General features: G+C 43.3%; 2 protein-coding genes across 2 annotated transcripts; both read right to left on the bottom strand.

Moving 5' to 3' along the window:
• Positions 1 to 2,189: 2,189 nt before the first annotated feature.
• Positions 2,190 to 7,363, bottom strand: LOC108098007 (3'-5' RNA helicase YTHDC2). The gene is made up of 4 exons (XM_017200649.2): positions 7,326 to 7,363; positions 6,529 to 7,241; positions 6,212 to 6,419; positions 2,190 to 6,146 (listed from the first exon to the last, which is right to left on the bottom strand). The coding sequence occupies exons 2-4, from the start codon at positions 7,195 to 7,197 to the stop codon at positions 4,099 to 4,101; spliced, it is 2,925 nt and encodes a 974-aa protein (XP_017056138.1). The 5' UTR covers positions 7,198 to 7,241; positions 7,326 to 7,363; the 3' UTR covers positions 2,190 to 4,098.
• Positions 7,364 to 7,949: 586 nt separating this feature from the next.
• On the bottom strand, positions 7,950 to 9,086 carry LOC108098009 (uncharacterized protein C9orf85 homolog). The gene is made up of 2 exons (XM_017200650.1): positions 8,975 to 9,086; positions 7,950 to 8,914 (listed from the first exon to the last, which is right to left on the bottom strand). Exon 2 carries the CDS (start codon positions 8,887 to 8,889, stop codon positions 8,179 to 8,181), a length of 711 nt encoding a protein of 236 aa, XP_017056139.1. The 5' UTR covers positions 8,890 to 8,914; positions 8,975 to 9,086; the 3' UTR covers positions 7,950 to 8,178.
• Between the last annotated feature and the right edge of the window lie 8,675 nt (positions 9,087 to 17,761).

The following is a 17,761-nucleotide window of genomic DNA, read 5'->3' as shown; positions in this document are numbered from 1 at the left end:
TAATAAAATCCACTAGACTGCGCCTCACACGCATTGTTTTCGTCAAAATGTGGCTGGAGTTACTAGAATTGCGTGGAGGAAACTGTTACCGAACAAAAACATTATATTGTGCATACATTTCAGGCAAATATATTTCATTAGAGTTACTAGAATTGCAAGAAGGAAAGTCTTACCGAACAAACATAATAAATTGACCATAAATTTCAGGCAAATATATTTTATTGAAAATATGATGGAAAGCTAAGAAACAAATTCTATTGTCTTTGTGTAAAGCTTGCAGTATTTTAAGTTTATTGAACTATATTTTTATTTTTTCCTGTTTTCTTTTAGGTATATTATAAAATGGTTATTCAATCTAGGAAGCAAAAGATATTAAAAATTAACAGCACAACAGCATAATATTTTTTATTTAAATTGAAATCGGTGAACAGCATCTTCACAATCGTCGTTAAAAAAGCCGGCACAAAAGCCAAGCGTTTTAATGACATAATTAGGCGTTGTTTTTTTGGAAAGGTGTTGCTCTAAAGAAAATCCCCTAAAAATTCAGAGTGTTCGGGGGGAACTTGGAGTGCCACCCAGACAGTCAGAGAGTCAGACAGACAGACAAGTAGCGGCGGGTCACCGCCCAGGCTGATTGATTTGACCCCGCTAAAGGGGCAGACTTTCACTGGCGTGATCCCGCGGTTAGCTTCGGCTCAATACTGCACACGTTTGTATGTACATATTCATGATAATACCCCCGTTCGGAATTCGGAATTTGGAATTTGGAATTACCGAAATGCATTCCGTGCTGCACAGAGATGTCTGGGATTATTGCAGATGTGCGATTATGTGAGATGATGTCATCGCTGGGAGCCCTGGGCCATGGGATCGTGGAGCATTGGGAGCAGCGCACATCTGCCGGCAACTTTGGCCAAATCAATTTGCTGTAATTATGTAACTGTAACTGGCAGCCCCAAACGCCAACAGCCAAAAGCCGGCCGCTCGCTGCTGCTCCATCCGATCATCAATCAGTCGAGGGCCGTCATTAGCTCACATTTCATCGGTTAACTGCGATGCGATGCGATGCGGTCAGCCAGCCAGATGGGATCAGTTTTCATCTCTTATCGGAGTCGGAATGGCTTCCCAACGTAGTTCTCCTTTTTTCACACTTGTCTTTTTTGGGCAGTAATAAAAATAAGGAATTTTTGTAAAAATAATTATTTATTCCTGCAGTTATTCAATTAACTTGGTCAAAATGGGACTTGCTACCTCACTTTTTAGACAAATAAAAAAAAAATTAATTTTGGTTTGTTTGAAAATTTTGAAAAAAATAAAAATTTTCTAGATTTGAATGCCCGTCGATTAGGAATCTGATTACGAGTTTATTGAGGTATGGCATTTCATATTCTGCCAAGTATTTCCTTAGTTCTTAATATTGCTTTTTTGGGCGGAAAGTGATGATCAGCCATTTTTACATTTTTGGTAACAATTTTTTTTTTAAATTTTGAAAAATAAAAATTATCTAGGTTTCAATGCCAAACGATTAAGGATCTAATTACTAGTTTATCGAGGTATGCCATTCCATATTCTGCCCAATATTTTCGTAGTTATGGCTGAAATACCGATGTTTTTGGGTTGGAAAATCAGAGAATTTTGTATTCTCCTGCGGATTCAGTGGAATCACTTTGATTCAGTGCGATTATCTCCGCCTTCCTGTCCACGGACAATGACAAAGAGACACCTGCCGAGCTGGTTGCCAACGGAGTCCGCTCCGCGATGGCCAGTGCGTTCAACTGGCTTGCTTCCCCGTGGAAGCCGGGCCACTCGTTGGCCAGGTTTATTGTCGATCCATTAGCGCGGCCTGCGCGCCTGGCCATTTGACTTCATTTGATTTCGAGAGCAGATGCCAGATGCCAATTGGCGATAGCCGTTCATTTGGCACTCCGGTCTCACCTCTTCCCCGCCTCGGGATCCTCGCCAGAGTTCAATGCCAGCCATCGACAATGGAGGAGTCGTCTGGGAAAATTGATCTGCGGCTTTCTTGGTGGCCCCCATTTCTCGTGGCACCTTGCGGAATTCTTTGTTGCACATTGTGCAAAATTCGAGGTTGAGCCACTACGATTTTCCGCCTTTCCCAGTGATGAGTTTGCACAAAATCGGATTATTTGGGCCAAGTCCATTGCTTTTCATCATTATTTTAGACATAATTTTCCATCAAGAATCCAGTAAACGTTTATTTTCAAAATATGCAATTGTAGGTACATCAAAAATACATTCATATTCTATTTTCTAGTTCTTTGTAGCCTTAACTATATACTTTAAAATTCGTTTAGTGTGTATAGATTCTGCCACTAACTGGCATTTTCAGAGCATTAAAACTAGGCTTTTAAATACAAAAAAATATATCAAAAACCCGAAACTTTATAAATTGATTTAATTTTTGAGCCCAGGACGGATTTTTTAGGGGAAAAACTAAGATTATATGGGATTTTAAATGGTGTTCAGTAGTTTTTACATCAGAAACAGGGTTGAAATGCTATTTTGGGTCTTATGAGAGAAGTATTACCACTATTTTTTAAAATAGAGATGCGTGCACATGTTTTATTCTCGTAAACAGTAAATTTAAAACATTTTCTCAAATATTTTAAACATATATAGAATGCTTGAAGAGCAACAACATCTATAAGCAGTAAAAGACATCGAAATTGTAGGGCCAATCGTGGAGATTGGTTATGCTCTCTCCCAGTTTTCAATGGCATCGCTCAAAGAGCCACAATCGACCGAAAAATAACAAATTAATTTCACTTTCTTTGTAAGCTGGCGTCTTTTGTTGCTGTTGCTGTTTCTGTTGCATGTTGCTCTTGCCCCGGTGTCTTTGTGGCCATTGTTGCTGCATCAGCGACAAGCTCGACTTCAGGTTTATTGACTGCGTCGTCGACTGTGCAATTAACTCTTTTTTTTTTTTTCTACCTGCCCGCTCTTGTTTGCGCCTGAATGGGCAGTGGGAGGCAGGCGGGTCGGATGGAGTATAAACGCCAACTCCATGGCGGCCATGGCCCAATGCACCGCAGGGAACTGCCACGCCCACCATCCATCCGGCCTTGCTGACACTGACAGCAACAGCGACACCGACACCGACACCGAGTCGCGATCTCCCTGGCATCTCGTGGCACTTGTGGCACACATATTTTCACCCGGCAATTAGGGAGTGCCCGCAACTGCACTCTCCAAACAAAATTCATAATTTTTGGTTTACATTTTCGTTCCCTGTGTGCTTCAAATGGCTTAAATAGGTGCCTACAGTGCGTTTCAGAGCTTAAAGTAGTTACATCGATGAATATCGGTTATAGTTCATGGAATGGAACTCGGAGATGTTGCTTCTATTCTAAAATACCTTAAGGTTTATGCGCGCCCTTTCTGATTTTCTAATTAAAAATTACTAAGTGTATAAAAAAGCAGACTTAATTCGAATAAAACACAAGCGAATTAAACGTAGAATTGGCCTAATAAAATGATATCTGTCACGATACTACAAATCGAGTATAAAGATCTTGATAAATATACGAAAATATCTTAAGGTTTAAAGTATACATAATGTCGTATTTGCGCCTTTTTATATCACAATATTTAAAAAATCCAGTTAATACGTTTGATTACTTATCGTGTATAATTATAAAAAATAAGTAGATGGAAGTCTGACAGTTTTTTTTATTTCTCAATTCCTCGTAAAAAGTCAGGCTTGTATTATCTATTCCAGTCATTAACTCAGTTAATAGTTTCTAAAGGAATATTCTATATTCCATCAAAATTAAATGGAACTCGATGTACAAAAATACATGTTTTTTTTTAAATATTCGTAAGCCTCTTAGTTGTGAATTTAGCTGCCCTAATCAGGTACGATAGGCTGTCCTAGGCTTTTGAAACGCACTGTACAAATATGTGTTCACGATTTATTTTGTTTTTTCCTACGGGCCGGCCGAATCGATCACACGTAAATACTGTGGCAATTTAAGTAAAGTTTTTGGTGTTACGTGTCTAGTTTTTTGGCCGATGTCTTAGTGTAAGTATGTGCATGTGTAGGGATATCCATCAGCCTCCTGTCGTGCTCCTTGGCTTCTAATCGCCATTATCACAGTTGAAGTCTTCGGGCAGACTCTTCCCCTTGGCCAGGCAAACCGAGGGAACATCCGCCAGTAGCAGTCGACGGAAATTCTCCGGGCCTAGAAACTCACTTGCAGCGCTTACTCTTTGCGTCTCCACCAACTTGGCCACCTCACACTCCATCAGGGCGCGCATCTGGCCAATGTATTGACCGACATTCTCGGAACAGCTGAGGCGGATCCATGAGTCCAGGCAGAGCAGCACCGCCGAGCCATTTGACTCCAATCGGAATTGCTTTCCGGCTGCGAGAGCCACCATTAATCCGCTAACCAAAGTGGTGTGCTCCAGCGAGGATCTTAGCTCGGCGTTGCGGGTCTTTTCAACAAACAAAATCCACTCGCTGGCCAGGTTCTTTTGCGTCTTTTTTCTCAGCAGACAAGAGCTGCGCGACACTTGGACGGCGTCGTCTCCTTCGCAGATTAACTGGTGCTTGTTTGCCCGATCCATGTAGGCCAGCTTCGGATAGAGTCCGGCCGTCAAGGCCAGGCGGATCATGTTGGTGTCCTTGTCGAAGGAGGAGGCCAAGCGCACGCTGCTCTGGTTAAAGCGGAAGAGACGGTGCACTGTGTCGCGCAGAGTGTGCACCGCCGACACAAACAGCTCCATCGAGTTGCGGCACACAAAGTTACGCTCGCAAAACTCATAGACACGGTAGCGTTTTAGCTTAACATACTCCTCGTAGAGCTGCAAGGCTGCCATTGAGTCGCTCATCGTGTCCCCGGTAAACTGGCGTCTGGCATTCTGCTGGTCCCACTTCTTCTCGCGCTCCATGGTCAAGATGAAGGGATCCCTTACCGAGTGAAAAGCCGCAATAATTGACATGCTGCCCAGGCAGCGAAAATATATCGAGTACACCAGACACTTGCCCAGCTGAACGCCCAGCGGCAGCTCGGCAATGATGCGTCCCAGCGGCGTAATGTGTTCTTCAAAGTCGTGAAGCACGCCAAGGAGCCGCAGCTTCGAGCAGGCCTGAGCCACCGCCTCCGGTTGTGGAGGATCCAGTGCCCTGGCCAGAAACGAGGCAATGAGATAGTCCGGTGCTGCCACTTTCGTCAGCAGGCATATCTCGTCGAGGGTACGCCTCTTTATCTCTGGAATCGTGTACAGATTCATCTTGGCCAGGCGATCGCTGTCGTAGAGTCGATAGCAGATGCCATGGCGCAGCCGTCCAGCTCTGCCCGCCCGCTGCTGGGCATCCGCCTGCGAGATCCATGTGGTGGTCAATTGCGAGGCATCCGAGTCCTGGTCATAGGTCTTCATCTTGCAGCGACCCGTATCGATGACGTACAGCAGATCCGGAATGGTGATCGAAGTCTGGCCAATGTTTGTGCTCAGGATGATCTTTAAACGTACATTACGATACACCTGTAGGGCCTTTTGCTGCTCGCTGCTATCCACCTGGCTGTGCAGCATCATGATCTTGATCTGGTCCAGCGGCAGACTCGTTTTCAGGCGATCCATTAGCGTGGTCATCTCGTTGTAACCGGGCAGATATACAATCACCGCTCCATGGTCGCCGTTAAGCAACAATAGTTCCAACAGGGAAACGATCAAATCGTTGTCGATTTCGGGATCGATGATGGTGCGACCGCCGTGATACGCGGCCAACAGTTCACCGGGCTGTACTTCATCATTCGTTTCGCCCATATACTGCTCCATTCTCGGTGTCATGTAACCAGTCTCACTGAGAATGTGCTCCAGTTGAAAGGTCTTAACGTCGAAGGTGCGTCCCTCCACGTCCATCACGGTGGCCTTGCCAAAGTATTCGGACAGGGCTTCCAAGTTCATGGTGGCCGACATGAGCACGAGACGGAGATGGGGATTTTTTTGCAGCGCCATCTTGGTGGCGAGCAGAAGGAAATCTGTGTCCAAGTCGCGCTCATGCACTTCGTCGATGATAAAGTGTGTGGTACTCTTGAAGAAGGCTTCGCCATCCATGGTCAAAGCACGCAAAAGGCAACCACTTGTGGTCAGCACGAGAACCGTGTGACTGCTGCACTTGCCTAAAAGGAGAAAAAGTGTGTTTATCAGTTAAATCTGATAAACTTCCTGGTCAAATACTACTCACTGTTCATGCGTATCTGATAGCCCACTGTGCTTCCTAGCGCCTCGCCGCGTTCCTCCGAAATGCGCTCAGAAACACTCATCGCTGCTATGCGTCGTGGTTGGCTTACGATGACCCTGACTGGAGTGCGATGCTCGGTGGCCCATTCGAGGATGTATTGCGGCAACTGGGTGGACTTGCCGGAACCAGTGGCTCCTTTGATAATCAAGACCTATTGGCGGGAAAACTTAGTATCAGTGTGAACTATTTATACAGGTTTTAAGTACAGAAATGTTAACTCATTAAACATCTTTCTAAGATGGAAGATTATTATTAATCACCTGTTCACGTAGCAGTGTACTGAGGATCTTGTCGCGGTGTTTGTAGATGGGCAGGCTCTGCCGCTCCTGCCGTATGCTGTTGCTCCGTGCCCCGGGCGGGATGAGCTTGTGCCCGACCAGTCCGAAGTTGTTGGGTCGTCTATCGAGCATTTCCTGCTGGTTTCCACGCCAGTTATCCGGTTTGCCGGCACTCAGGCGGCGTTTTACCGCTCCGTTCATGCTGATGAGCAACTTCAAGAGCTCCGGACTCTTATACAGTGTGGCCTGGATACACTTCGCGTCCGGGAGGTCTTTTAGCGGCAAGCGCTTTATAGTGAGGACGCGATTGTCTGCGAAGCCATCGCTTACGGTCTTTAGTCCGGCCGTATGGGCCACCCGATGCACGAAGCAGCGTTGCGCCTTGTTCAGTCCAGGAAACTTCCTCTCCAGGTCGCTGCTCTGCCGAAAGTCAGCAACCAACTTTCGCAGACTAATCATCTCCTCAATGTACAGAGGTTCTCCCTCGCCGGCCTTTGCGGCTTTTCCTGACTTAGCCTTCGGCCTGGTGGCCTTCTTTGCAACTCCTTGCCCGTTGGTCAGGAGAACTGGCACATGTCCTTGCGACGGGGCTTCCTTCTTCTTCCCACGGCGCCGAGCGCCTTTTGCCACCTCTGTCTTGTTTTCTGCCATTCGCTCCTTTGGAAGTCTAGCCTTCTTTCGGCTCTGGGTTCTACCTGATAAAAAAAGACTTAAAGACTTTAAGACTCGGAAAATGATATTGTTGACAGTTAAGTTCCCGACAGCCGGGAAAATCTTGCCTGCTGATTATCGAAAGTTTCACAAAGTTCCAATATGACCGTTTAGCTCTACTAGAAAGTATTGGAAAAAATGACATTCACATTTGGTAGCTGGATCGACTTAGTGGATATCCGAACCCGGCCCGCAACATTTGTTTACGAAATTCAAATTACAGCCCTGCACAATTTGTTGACGTTAAATTTAAGGATCATATTTCTGGGCGTTGATCTCAACGATTATAAAAACTAGCAAGGAAGACTTTGCTAAAAATATGAATCGCTGTAACGATATTGAAAATATGCATAAGCTAAAAAAAACATGCAATTTGCTGATTGAAAATCAGCTAAAAGTGGTGGTGATCGAGGATGAGAAGACGCTCGATCTGGGGAAGAATAAGGAACGCTACGCTCCGGGAATGGCCAGCTTTAAAGAGATGTATAATCAATTGGCCAAGATTCCATTAGATTCTACTCCTTCTCGAGCAGAGGCCCTTCTTGCGGTCCTTCACGTGGCCAGCGAGCATAAGATGCGTCTCATTCCGCAGAAAGACATGGATGATTTCAAAATTCGCAAGGTGACGGACTTTAATGAAAAATAATCTAAATTATCTTACTTCTGTAATTATTGCAATTAAATAAAGTTAGTTTTGTAAAAAAAAGTGATTTAATTACTTGTTATTTACAGGTAACGAACTATTCCAATTTAAGATTAACCATGCAAAGATTTTATGATAAAATTAGATAATGCTATTGAAACATTATGTGCGATCTCGCTTACTTTTGCAAGGAAATAAAAAAATATAGGATTTTTTAGCGAAGGAACTAAGTTTCCCACCTTAAAACAAAGCAATTAATTTACTTAACAAACTAGTGTTTATTTCGCCTTGGTGGGTTTCGCGGGGCCAGGTTTCTGTGGCTCCTCCTCGCTGTCGTCCTCGTCCTCGTCCTCTTCGGAATCGAGTTCAGAATCATCTTCCTCCTCCGAATCGAAGTCCGAGTCCTCTTCCTCATCATCCTCCGCGGCGAGATTCAGCTGCTTGATCTTGTCTAACAGCTCGTCACGCGTGTGCGCCACGCGCTTAGCCTTCTCCTGGGCCTCCAGCTCCTGTTCGTCTAGGGGCTGTGCATCCTGCGGCTGCTTCTTGCCCCTCTTCATGTAGCGCAGAAAGGCGCGTCTCTTGCGCTCCGAAAATGACTTGACCAGTCGGTCCATCTCCGCCTGCAGCTGCTGTTCCTCGCGCGGCGTTGGCTGGGGCTCCTCGATGGCCACCTCGTTGGCGCTCTTCAGACACTTGGCGCAGGCGTGCGCCTTGACGGCGCAATCCCGACAGATGACATGGTAGGCCTTCTTTACTGCCCGCTCCTTGCAGTGGGCACAGATCTTGGCCTGGGTGAGCGGCTTGTACTTCTTGTACTTGATCTTCCACTCGATCTGCTCCTTGCAGCGCTGGCAAACGGTGGAAACGTGCATCGCATTAAGGCGTATCTGCTGGGGCGTTTTGTCGTGCAGATCGTTCTTGAAAACATGCCGATTTTTGTGCTTCTGCGCACGTGTTCGACTAACATTGCCTCGCTGACTGCTCATCTTTGGTTTTTTCGACTTGGCTTTGCTGCCGATATAAGGTTTATTGTATTAACTTTGTACCCGTCGCTTATTTCAACAAACGTACCTGCATTTACTAATTTTATCCAACCAGAAAAATTATTGATATCTTTATGCGTGCAAAATAAATAAGCGGACGAGTGTTACCGTGCTACGTTAGTTCGAGAAAGCTGTAAGCACTCGAGCAGGTTGCTGGATTTTTAGCGGGCTATAACTGGTCATACTTCTGGCAGCGGCAAACTTGATTTTGTTGTGAAATAAGTTAAGTTTTATTGTTGCATCTGGAAAAAGTGTGAGATGGCGTCTCAAGGTGCGGGGTTGGTCGAAAAGTTAAATTTTTTATCGAAAACAATCAAAAACACTGGTGTTTGTTTCTGCAAGTTTACAATTTTACTCACATAGTGTTGCCAGACTTTTGGTAAAGTAAAGCCACTTCTTAAAACACAATGGCAGTCAAACTGTTAAGTCGGGCCTCAAACCACAGTGCTACCCGTTACCTGTTGAAACCTGAATGCTATAAAACGTTTCAAAAGGTTATTGAATTTGAATTTTGGTTGTGTGTAAAGAGAAACAAACAAACTATTTATAAACAATATACATATAAATTAAATATTATTTAAATTTTATTTACAGAGCCCGCTAAACGTTGCTGCCCCATGCGGCCATGCGCGACCTTAAGCAGCGCCTCTTTGATCTGCTGCGCTCCGGCGGCAACAATAACAACAACAACAACAGCGGCAGCAGCAACAACAATAGCAGCAACAGCAACACAAACAACAGCAGCAATTCGAATTACAATAAGGGAAACAACCTGTCGCACGGCCAGCAATCCCATGTGCCGCCCCCCAGAAGCCCAAGAAACTGCACGAATACACGGCTGCCGATTGCAATGCGGCCTTCCTGCGGAAGTACCACGATCTCAGCATCAGCAGGGATCGCGAGTTGGACAGGGAAATGGGCAGGGATAGAGAGAGGGACAGGGAAAGGGAGAGGGCGGGCCCGGGAGCTGCAGCCCAGTCGCCGAATGTGATCTACTTCAACGAGAACCTTTCGATGGCCAGCAAGTATAATGTGCGCCCCTTCCCGCTCACCCGCTATCCATCGTGTCCGCTGAGCAGCTTCGGGATGTCGCAGGGAACTGGTCGCCAGGAGGGGAGTGCCGGCAGCAGTTTGGGCGAGGAGGAGGACACCGAAAGCGAACCCTATCACTTTTGCTCCGACGAAGACGGCAGCAGTCACACGCAAACCCTTAAAATGCACCACAGGCATCACAGTCATGGCCTCGAAATGGACGCGTCGGTGAACGAGGACGCCGACCTGGAGGACGATCAGGCCGAGTCGCAGCTGGACTCGTTCTGCACCCTGTGCACGTCCACCTTCAGCTACAACAAGTGCTGCCGCTTCTGCGAGAACTCGCTGTGCGGCTCCAAGTGCAACTCGGAGCGGGGATCGCACGCCAGCCGGATGAGCCGCATCAGTCAGTCGGTCATCAGCAGGAGCATGGCCAGTGGTGGTTATCCAGCCGATCCGGACTTCGATCCGCACCAGAGCCGGGTGCAGCAGCACCACAGATTCGGCGGCAGCATGCGAATGCTGGCCAACCATCAGCCAGCGGCCATCAGGTGAGTGCCCCCAAAGAACATTGCAAATTAAATGCTACTTGCGTAGATATTTAGATAAAGCAAGGACGAATGCCTATTTACTTGTACATAAATTGGAAAATTCAACAAATTCAGTTTCTAATGGTTTTATGTCATGAAAATCAATAAGACAATTAACAATTTTTGTTAACTGTTTTACCATACCAAATTCGAGTTTCTCTAGTCTTAATTTCTGGGTTACGCATTACGAAACTCATAATGGCCAAATCGCGGTGTCAATTATCAATTATATTTATGGCAATTGGCGACGCTTAATCTTCAGGTTCTTCGATGTAATTACATAATCAAGCGATATTTACGATCGATTGCAATTCGATGCACTTTGCGGGAGCGCAGAGTTCAGATTTCGAACTTGGGTCGCCGGGCGGTAAAGTAAACACGTCGTAAAGCCATGTTGCCTCATTAGTGGCGTCGCTAATGAAGTGTTTTCGTATTTATATTAAATCGCACTGGTTAATTAGCCGTAAGTCTTTGATTGATTGCATTTAAATGGGCTTCTCTCTCTCTTGCGGGATGAAGAGACAGAGCCAAAGATCCACAGAGCTATGGAGCTATAGAGCTATGGAGCCAGATCAACGAACGACTCAAGCCAAGCCAAACAATTATGCACAAAACCTTAAACTGGCCATAAACAACCGTTAGCGATGAGGTTTCCGCGCATGACGCGCCGCCAGCTTGACCATAAAAAAGCATAAATTCTATTGAATAAAATTATACCCACCACAGCAACAGAAACACCAGCAGCAAATGAAGAAAAATTCCAGCATGCTGAAACTAAAACAAAAAAAAAACAAGCGAGCGAGAAAAAGTCTAGCAATGTGCAAAAAGCGCATCGAAAATCAACTAAACTCAAGCGCAGCACTGGAATAAACTGATGTTTACATCAAAAGCAGGTGTACAATTCAGAAATGAATTACAAGATGCAAATACTCTAGAAGTTGTTTCAGGGAATGATATATCTTTTTGTGATTAGTTAATTTTAATCACCATTGCAACACAGAGGTATTAACAATCTTTAAATGAACTGAATTATTAACACAATATTGTACCTATTTTATGTTTTATGAACGTATCTAAAATATATTCTAAAATTCTTTTTGGCCTGAATCAGAAGAGCTTTCCTCAGTGGCCTTGATATTTCGAGAAATATTAATGGTACCCCATGAGAGAGTATGGATGAACACATAAACATCGGCGGCTACAAGAAGAAGGCTTGGCCGAGAGCTTTCTCGCTCGGCACTTCTTTGGGGTCCGCTGCGTTTGGCTTTTTACATTTCTTCGGCGACCGCTGGCCAAGTTGGTCCAAATCTCCGTCGCATTGCCTCTTTCGCGGTCTCTTTCACCGGCACATTGTTCGTCTCTTTCGCCGACTGCAACGCCATCTCTTTCGCCGATCGCCGCGTTGAGGCCTGCGACTCAAACAAGCCGCGACCATTGTTCGCTTAGCACGTGCCGCGCTCCACGCTCCACGAAAAAACCACTGACTTTTTCCACCGTTTACCGCTAGCAAAACAAAAGACTTAGACAACGAACTCAGACTTGAGTCAAAAAGATGCAGTTGCGACTCTAAAAGTATTTTTTTTTTTTGACAGTTAGTGCATGTAGGGTAAACTGAACATGGAAATATATCTTCCGAAAAACATGTGATTTTCCCTGTGAGTGAACGTGTCTTAGTGCAAGCAATCAATCCAACCTATCAATCAATCACTACTGGCAAAGCTAGTTGTTGCTGATCTTCAGAGGAAATGCCTTGCGGTAAGTTCTAAAGACAGTATCACGCTTGCATTTAAACTATTGGGATAAGATCAACAAGAACAACAAAATAACATTAACCAAACGATTCTTAATTCGTTTATTTGACATTTAGAAACATTTATTGGTTTATTCAGTTATGATCTCAATTTATGATGCTTTAAAACCTACGAGTCTTTGCATTAAATGTTCTTAAATTTAATTTAAGAACCTTCTCCATTCATAGTGATGAAGATATTAATATATAATTGTTTATTGATGGTCTGTGATTACCAATTTTCTGTGTGTATAACATCGAAGAGCCACTTTCGTATGTAAAACCTTAAAGAACGTAGATATACAAATCTTCCGCGCTGCAGGCAATGGCGAACGGTCTTAAAATAGTCAATCCACGGATATGATGACTTTCTCCGCGGAACGCGATGTATTATTTGCCTTGATTTGCCTAAGTTATACAACCCTTTGGGCTGGCTCTGATTATACGACTAGCTGTGATAATTACGACGGGCGTTGGTGTTGTAACCGTCGAATGCCGAATGCCGTATGCCGTATGCCGCATGCGTTTATGTGCAACGTACCGCCGAGCAACATGCCACTCGGTTCCAGAGCGGTTGCCGTGATAAATGAACGGACCAGCCTGGCCATATCCAAATATCTATATGCCCATATCCATACCCATATCCACTGACGTGAGCGGCGTAGAATCTGAACACAAAAAATACACACAGAAACTGGGTAATAATAAAACCGCATAAAATTGTGTTTTGTTTCGGAGTTGCACACACACACACCTCGATTTCCCCTTCGGAAAACTCACTCATTATTGCATAGCAATTGCAGAGCTTTATAATATTTATTCCACTATATATGATACTCTAACTTGAAGGTATTTCAATATACGAAATAAGATTCATTATAGTGACTCATTTCTTTTGAGTAAGCTTATTTTTTGAGTTGTAAATTAAAAATAAAATCCTAACATTTTATCAAATGATCACAAACATTTATGTAGGGTACGTTAGCATTCGACTTTATAAAGCTTTGATTTCAATGCTTTCCACGATTTACTAACCATTACTTTTGATTGTTTGTTGCTGGCACATTTTCGGTTAATTCGATTTGAATTTGGCTAATAATTCTGTGACTAATTCCGGATCCAAAGCCAATCAAATTGAGATTATCTTCAGGACGGGATGATGCCCGAGTTTCCCTCCGATTTTCGATTCATTAGCGGTCGTTGAACTCGGCTTATTTGTAGATATACAGAAATATCGCAAGACGATCGCAATGATTGCCAGACGCTCATTATTTGTGGTGTTATTTATTTGTGTAATTTGTGATTGCTTTAATTAGCAACACTTTTGCTGATTTCCAAAGGAGTCCATCTGAGACTACAACTGAGCCACAAAACAAGCCAAAAACCAAGAAACGCAAAAGAAAAAGTGAAATTTCTGAGGGAACCTGTTTGCTTCAGAGGGGCGAGTCGCCTTCCATCCTTTTGCTTTCGTTTGCCCAGACTCTAGACTCCAAGGCGCTGGCCACATATACTATATATATAGTATATATATATATATAGTATATACATATATATATACATTGAAGCGGTCAACAACCGGCTGTCAGTTGCAGCTTTTCTCCAATGTCGATTATTAAGGCAACCGTTTACATACGACATTTTTCGCAGCATTTTCATCTTTTCCATGTTTTCCATCGCCCCGAACGGGTTTCCATCCACCCATCGCCGTGGTTTTGTGTTGTGTGGTTGTCGCCAATCGTAATTGGCCATTTGTCCAGCTGCTGGCAGCCCCCGTTCGATTTGGCCAAGGCCTGCACGCATTTGGCCATTAACAGAGCGCAGAAAGCCGCCGAGGGAGAGCCATAAATCCTCCAAGTTCATTGATGCTTGGCGTTTGGCGGCTTACAGTGTCGTTAATCCAAGTGCACGGAATCTATTAAAAGCGACTTAAGTTGTGCAGCGAAATTCAGGATTTTGGGAGGCTTGCTGGCCATTTAAAGAAGTCATTGATTTAATTTGATACCATTAAAATAATTTTTAAAATATTATTCCACTTTATTCATTAGAATTTTACGAAAATACTTTTACTTTTTAATGTATATAAAGATTATTCTTTGTCTTTTCAACTCACAACAACTTTGTTCGTATTTTAACAAGTTTTCTTAAATGATGGAAACCATTGAATGTTTTAATACGTTCCCTCGAAATATGGTACACAACTTTCAAAACTAGAGCAGTCTGCATCGAATTTCCACAGGTTTTCCAAGCTGAAGCTCTCGAGTATGTGGGTTCAGTTCAAAGTTGGTGAAGGGTATTCTGCATATTCATATTTGCATTCATGTGTGCCAGGCTGTTGACTCATTTGCGGTCGCCACTCGAAGGCAGGGCATTCACCGGAGATTTCATTTTTTCGGAAGGGGGCGGGGCAAAGGTTGGTGTCAGGGGGCTGGAAAGGTGGCCAATGGGGGTAGGGGGAGGGGCAGGCGGAGCGGACCACGACCTGTCACAACTGAGGCGAGTCTTCAGGCGAGCGGACAACAGATGCAGATGCAGATGCCTCGTCTTGTTTGCCCATTTGTTGTCGGCTGATTGTTGGACAAATGTTTGTCTCTCGGACTTTTGCCATGGCTTACTTTCACAGACGAACTTCATTTGAATCGCATGAATGGGTGATTGAATAAGCGCGGCTTTGCATATGAATGACACGGAAGATTCGCAGAAGAGATGCTGGGGAAAGAGCTTTTCTGGCACTACAAAAAATAAAGGACACCGTGAAGAAAAGCTCTAAAAAATAAAATATTTAATTTCTTTGCTAACTCCCACTTGAAATTTGTATATAGCAATCATAAAGCTGTGATCTTAGATGATTATAAAACTATCTAAAATCTTTTATGAATGCTTTTGGGTTGTACAAATATTTTACGACACCTAGTTATATATTTGTTAGATCTGTTGTGTTAAAACTTGTTTTTCCCAGTGTTAGCTTTTAATAACTGATTGACAGCTGATGATGGCCAAAAATTCTTAATAGATCAGCGCTCATCAAAAGTTCAATGGTTGAGCACATTGACTTTTGCTTTCTAATTTTTCTCATTCGTTTTTTCTTCTCACCCAAAGTCACACTCACGAAAGTGAAAAGCACGCGGGTTTCGATTCTGGGCCGTTCGAAAATTTGAATTTGAATTTGAATTCGAATTGACGGATGAGGCAAAATAGATTTTTGTGTGATGTGAGATCTTGGGTTTTTGATGTCGGAACAGATGGATAGATGAAAACGAAGTGATTACCGTTAGATCGAAGGCTAGCGGTGTGTTCTGCTTTTGATAGGCGAAACCCGATACAAAAGAAGTCGACACAAAAGAGCGAAAAGTAAAAGTATGCAAGTCGGGGGTCGCTGAGATTTAACTCCGGAAGTTGAAGAATTTTGTGGGGGAAAATGTTTAACCATTTCTGAAACTAAGTGGAAGCTGGAATTCCAACTACCCAGTTGACCCAATTTAAATATACCATACATACGCATTTATTTTCCATATTTTTCCATATTGCGCAATTACCTAAAAATCCGTAATTAAACGGATCAAATCCGAATAGCAGTAACAACATTTCGTTTTCCTCTTTCGTTTTTATTGCCCCACCACACTGGTATTAAGGCTTTGTTGCTGCTTCGAGTGGTGCTTTTTATGTTCATTTCCCATCCGCCGAGTGGGGCACCACACAGTTACCCACCGAACAAACTGTTTTCCAACGCGCCCAAAAGAAATTATTTTCCTTTTTTATGGCTTTACCCTTCAAAATCACTGGAGCATTTGTTCGCCACCCAATTTCGGTGGCTTTTCGGGTTGTTTTGTTTTGGTTTTTTCGGAATAGTTTGCTGGTTAATAAGAAGACTGAAGAGAATAGAGAAACTAATAAGAATAATACAACTTAAAATTATGTGGGATCATCAGATACATTTAAAATTCATAAGTTCTTGTAAAACCAAATAAAAAAATATGAACTTTGTATCGAAATGAGTAAACATGGAATTACCGTTTTAAGATATTATAGCTTTCCTTTAATTAATTAGCTTTCGACCGCAGAGAAATTTGTCAAAACAATATTATTTAATTTCTTGTTGAGATTGGCAGACAAGCTAAGGTTACAAAGCAACTTCGAACGGTTCTGTGTTGAGCAACGCTTTATTTTTGTTATGCAAATCTAGGAAGTTGTTAACACTTGTAAAAACACAAACTCCTTGCGCAATTTTCGCGGAGTGCCCACGGGCAATGTGAGCCAAGAGTAAATACATACAATAAATATTATTGATTTGGGATGTATGTCACACCACTTTGATGGACTGAATGGATGCGATTTGGAGTTGGACAACCTTCAGCCAAATCTGAATTTGAATTTGAATGGGAGCTACGTGAAATGCGGATGGACCTCCATTTTAATGTGCTCTGTTATATTTGCATTATAACTACGACTCAACCGAGCCCCAATGGCAGCCTTTCTAAGTCACCTAATGGCTCTCATCTCTGGCATTTTCATTTTCATTTTCATTGCTTTTTGCCCTTTGTGGGTCACCATTGCCCAGGGGGGAAATATTGCACAGAGGTTGAGGTTGAGGACAAAACGACAAGTTTTTGTGGGGCCGGCAATCTGACTGCCGCCACGTAATGTTCGTATGACACCCGCAGTCTGAGCGCCATTGAACCAGAAATCATGGAAGCTCTTCACGCCACTTGCACACAATGTTCATGACTCACACACAGGTGGAAATGGATGGAAATGGATATGGAAAGGCAGGTGAAAAACGAGGGGAGAACGTAGGTGGAGTTGCTCAATTGCCACTCTCAAGAAGCTGCCAATCAGCCCCCAATTAATATATATAATATTTTCGCCACGCTTGAGTTGAGTTCGTTCTGGGGGCCTATTATGCATATATACTCCAGTATATACTATATAAACATAATTGATATTTGGCATGCTTCGTGTGCAAAGAGCACTTCATGTGGAAAATGTTCGAGAGGCAATGAAAACATCCAAGCACCAGTCGGATATTTTGCAACTTAATGGCATAGTTTTTATGGAAATTAGTTAAACTTCGATTGAGGCAAGTTAAAAGTAATTATGAAATCGCTCTCACACGAAAGGCTTTTAAAAACTTGCTTTTATATTGCAATGAAAGGTCTAGTTTAGAGGTTGTGAGAATTATTAAATAATTTATTTATTTTTCCCATGCTAAAAGTATATTTATTAATGCTTTGATTCTAAGACTTAAATGTAATGCTTGGTTATTTGTAAACCCATGTATTACTTATTTTATTGGTTATTCCTACATGGTTATAACATATATTGTTTTAATATTATAACCCATGAAAGGGCCTATTTCGTGTGCTTTGTTGCAATTGTTGGCCAATTTGGCTGCTACAATGCCAATGGC

Source organism: Drosophila ficusphila, unplaced genomic scaffold, assembly GCF_018152265.1.
Source record: "Drosophila ficusphila isolate 14025-0441.05 unplaced genomic scaffold, ASM1815226v1 contig_197, whole genome shotgun sequence".
NCBI classification, from domain to species: domain Eukaryota; kingdom Metazoa; phylum Arthropoda; class Insecta; order Diptera; family Drosophilidae; genus Drosophila; species Drosophila ficusphila.
The sequence above is the reverse complement of the archived record's forward strand: the minus strand, read 5'-3'. Positions and strand labels throughout refer to the sequence as shown.

Coding starts and splice junctions, on each gene's coding strand:
- LOC108098007 (XM_017200649.2), bottom strand. CDS start 7,197: ATGGCAGAAAACAAGACAGAGGTGGCAAAAGGCGCTCGGCGCCGTGGG. Junction 6,420..6,528: donor GTACACTGCTACGTGAACAG/GTGATTAATAAT, acceptor TCCCGCCAATAG/GTCTTGATTATCAAAGGAGC. Junction 6,147..6,211: donor CTATCAGATACGCATGAACA/GTGAGTAGTATT, acceptor TTCTCCTTTTAG/GCAAGTGCAGCAGTCACACG.
- LOC108098009 (XM_017200650.1), bottom strand. CDS start 8,889: ATGAGCAGTCAGCGAGGCAATGTTAGTCGAACACGTGCGCAGAAGCAC.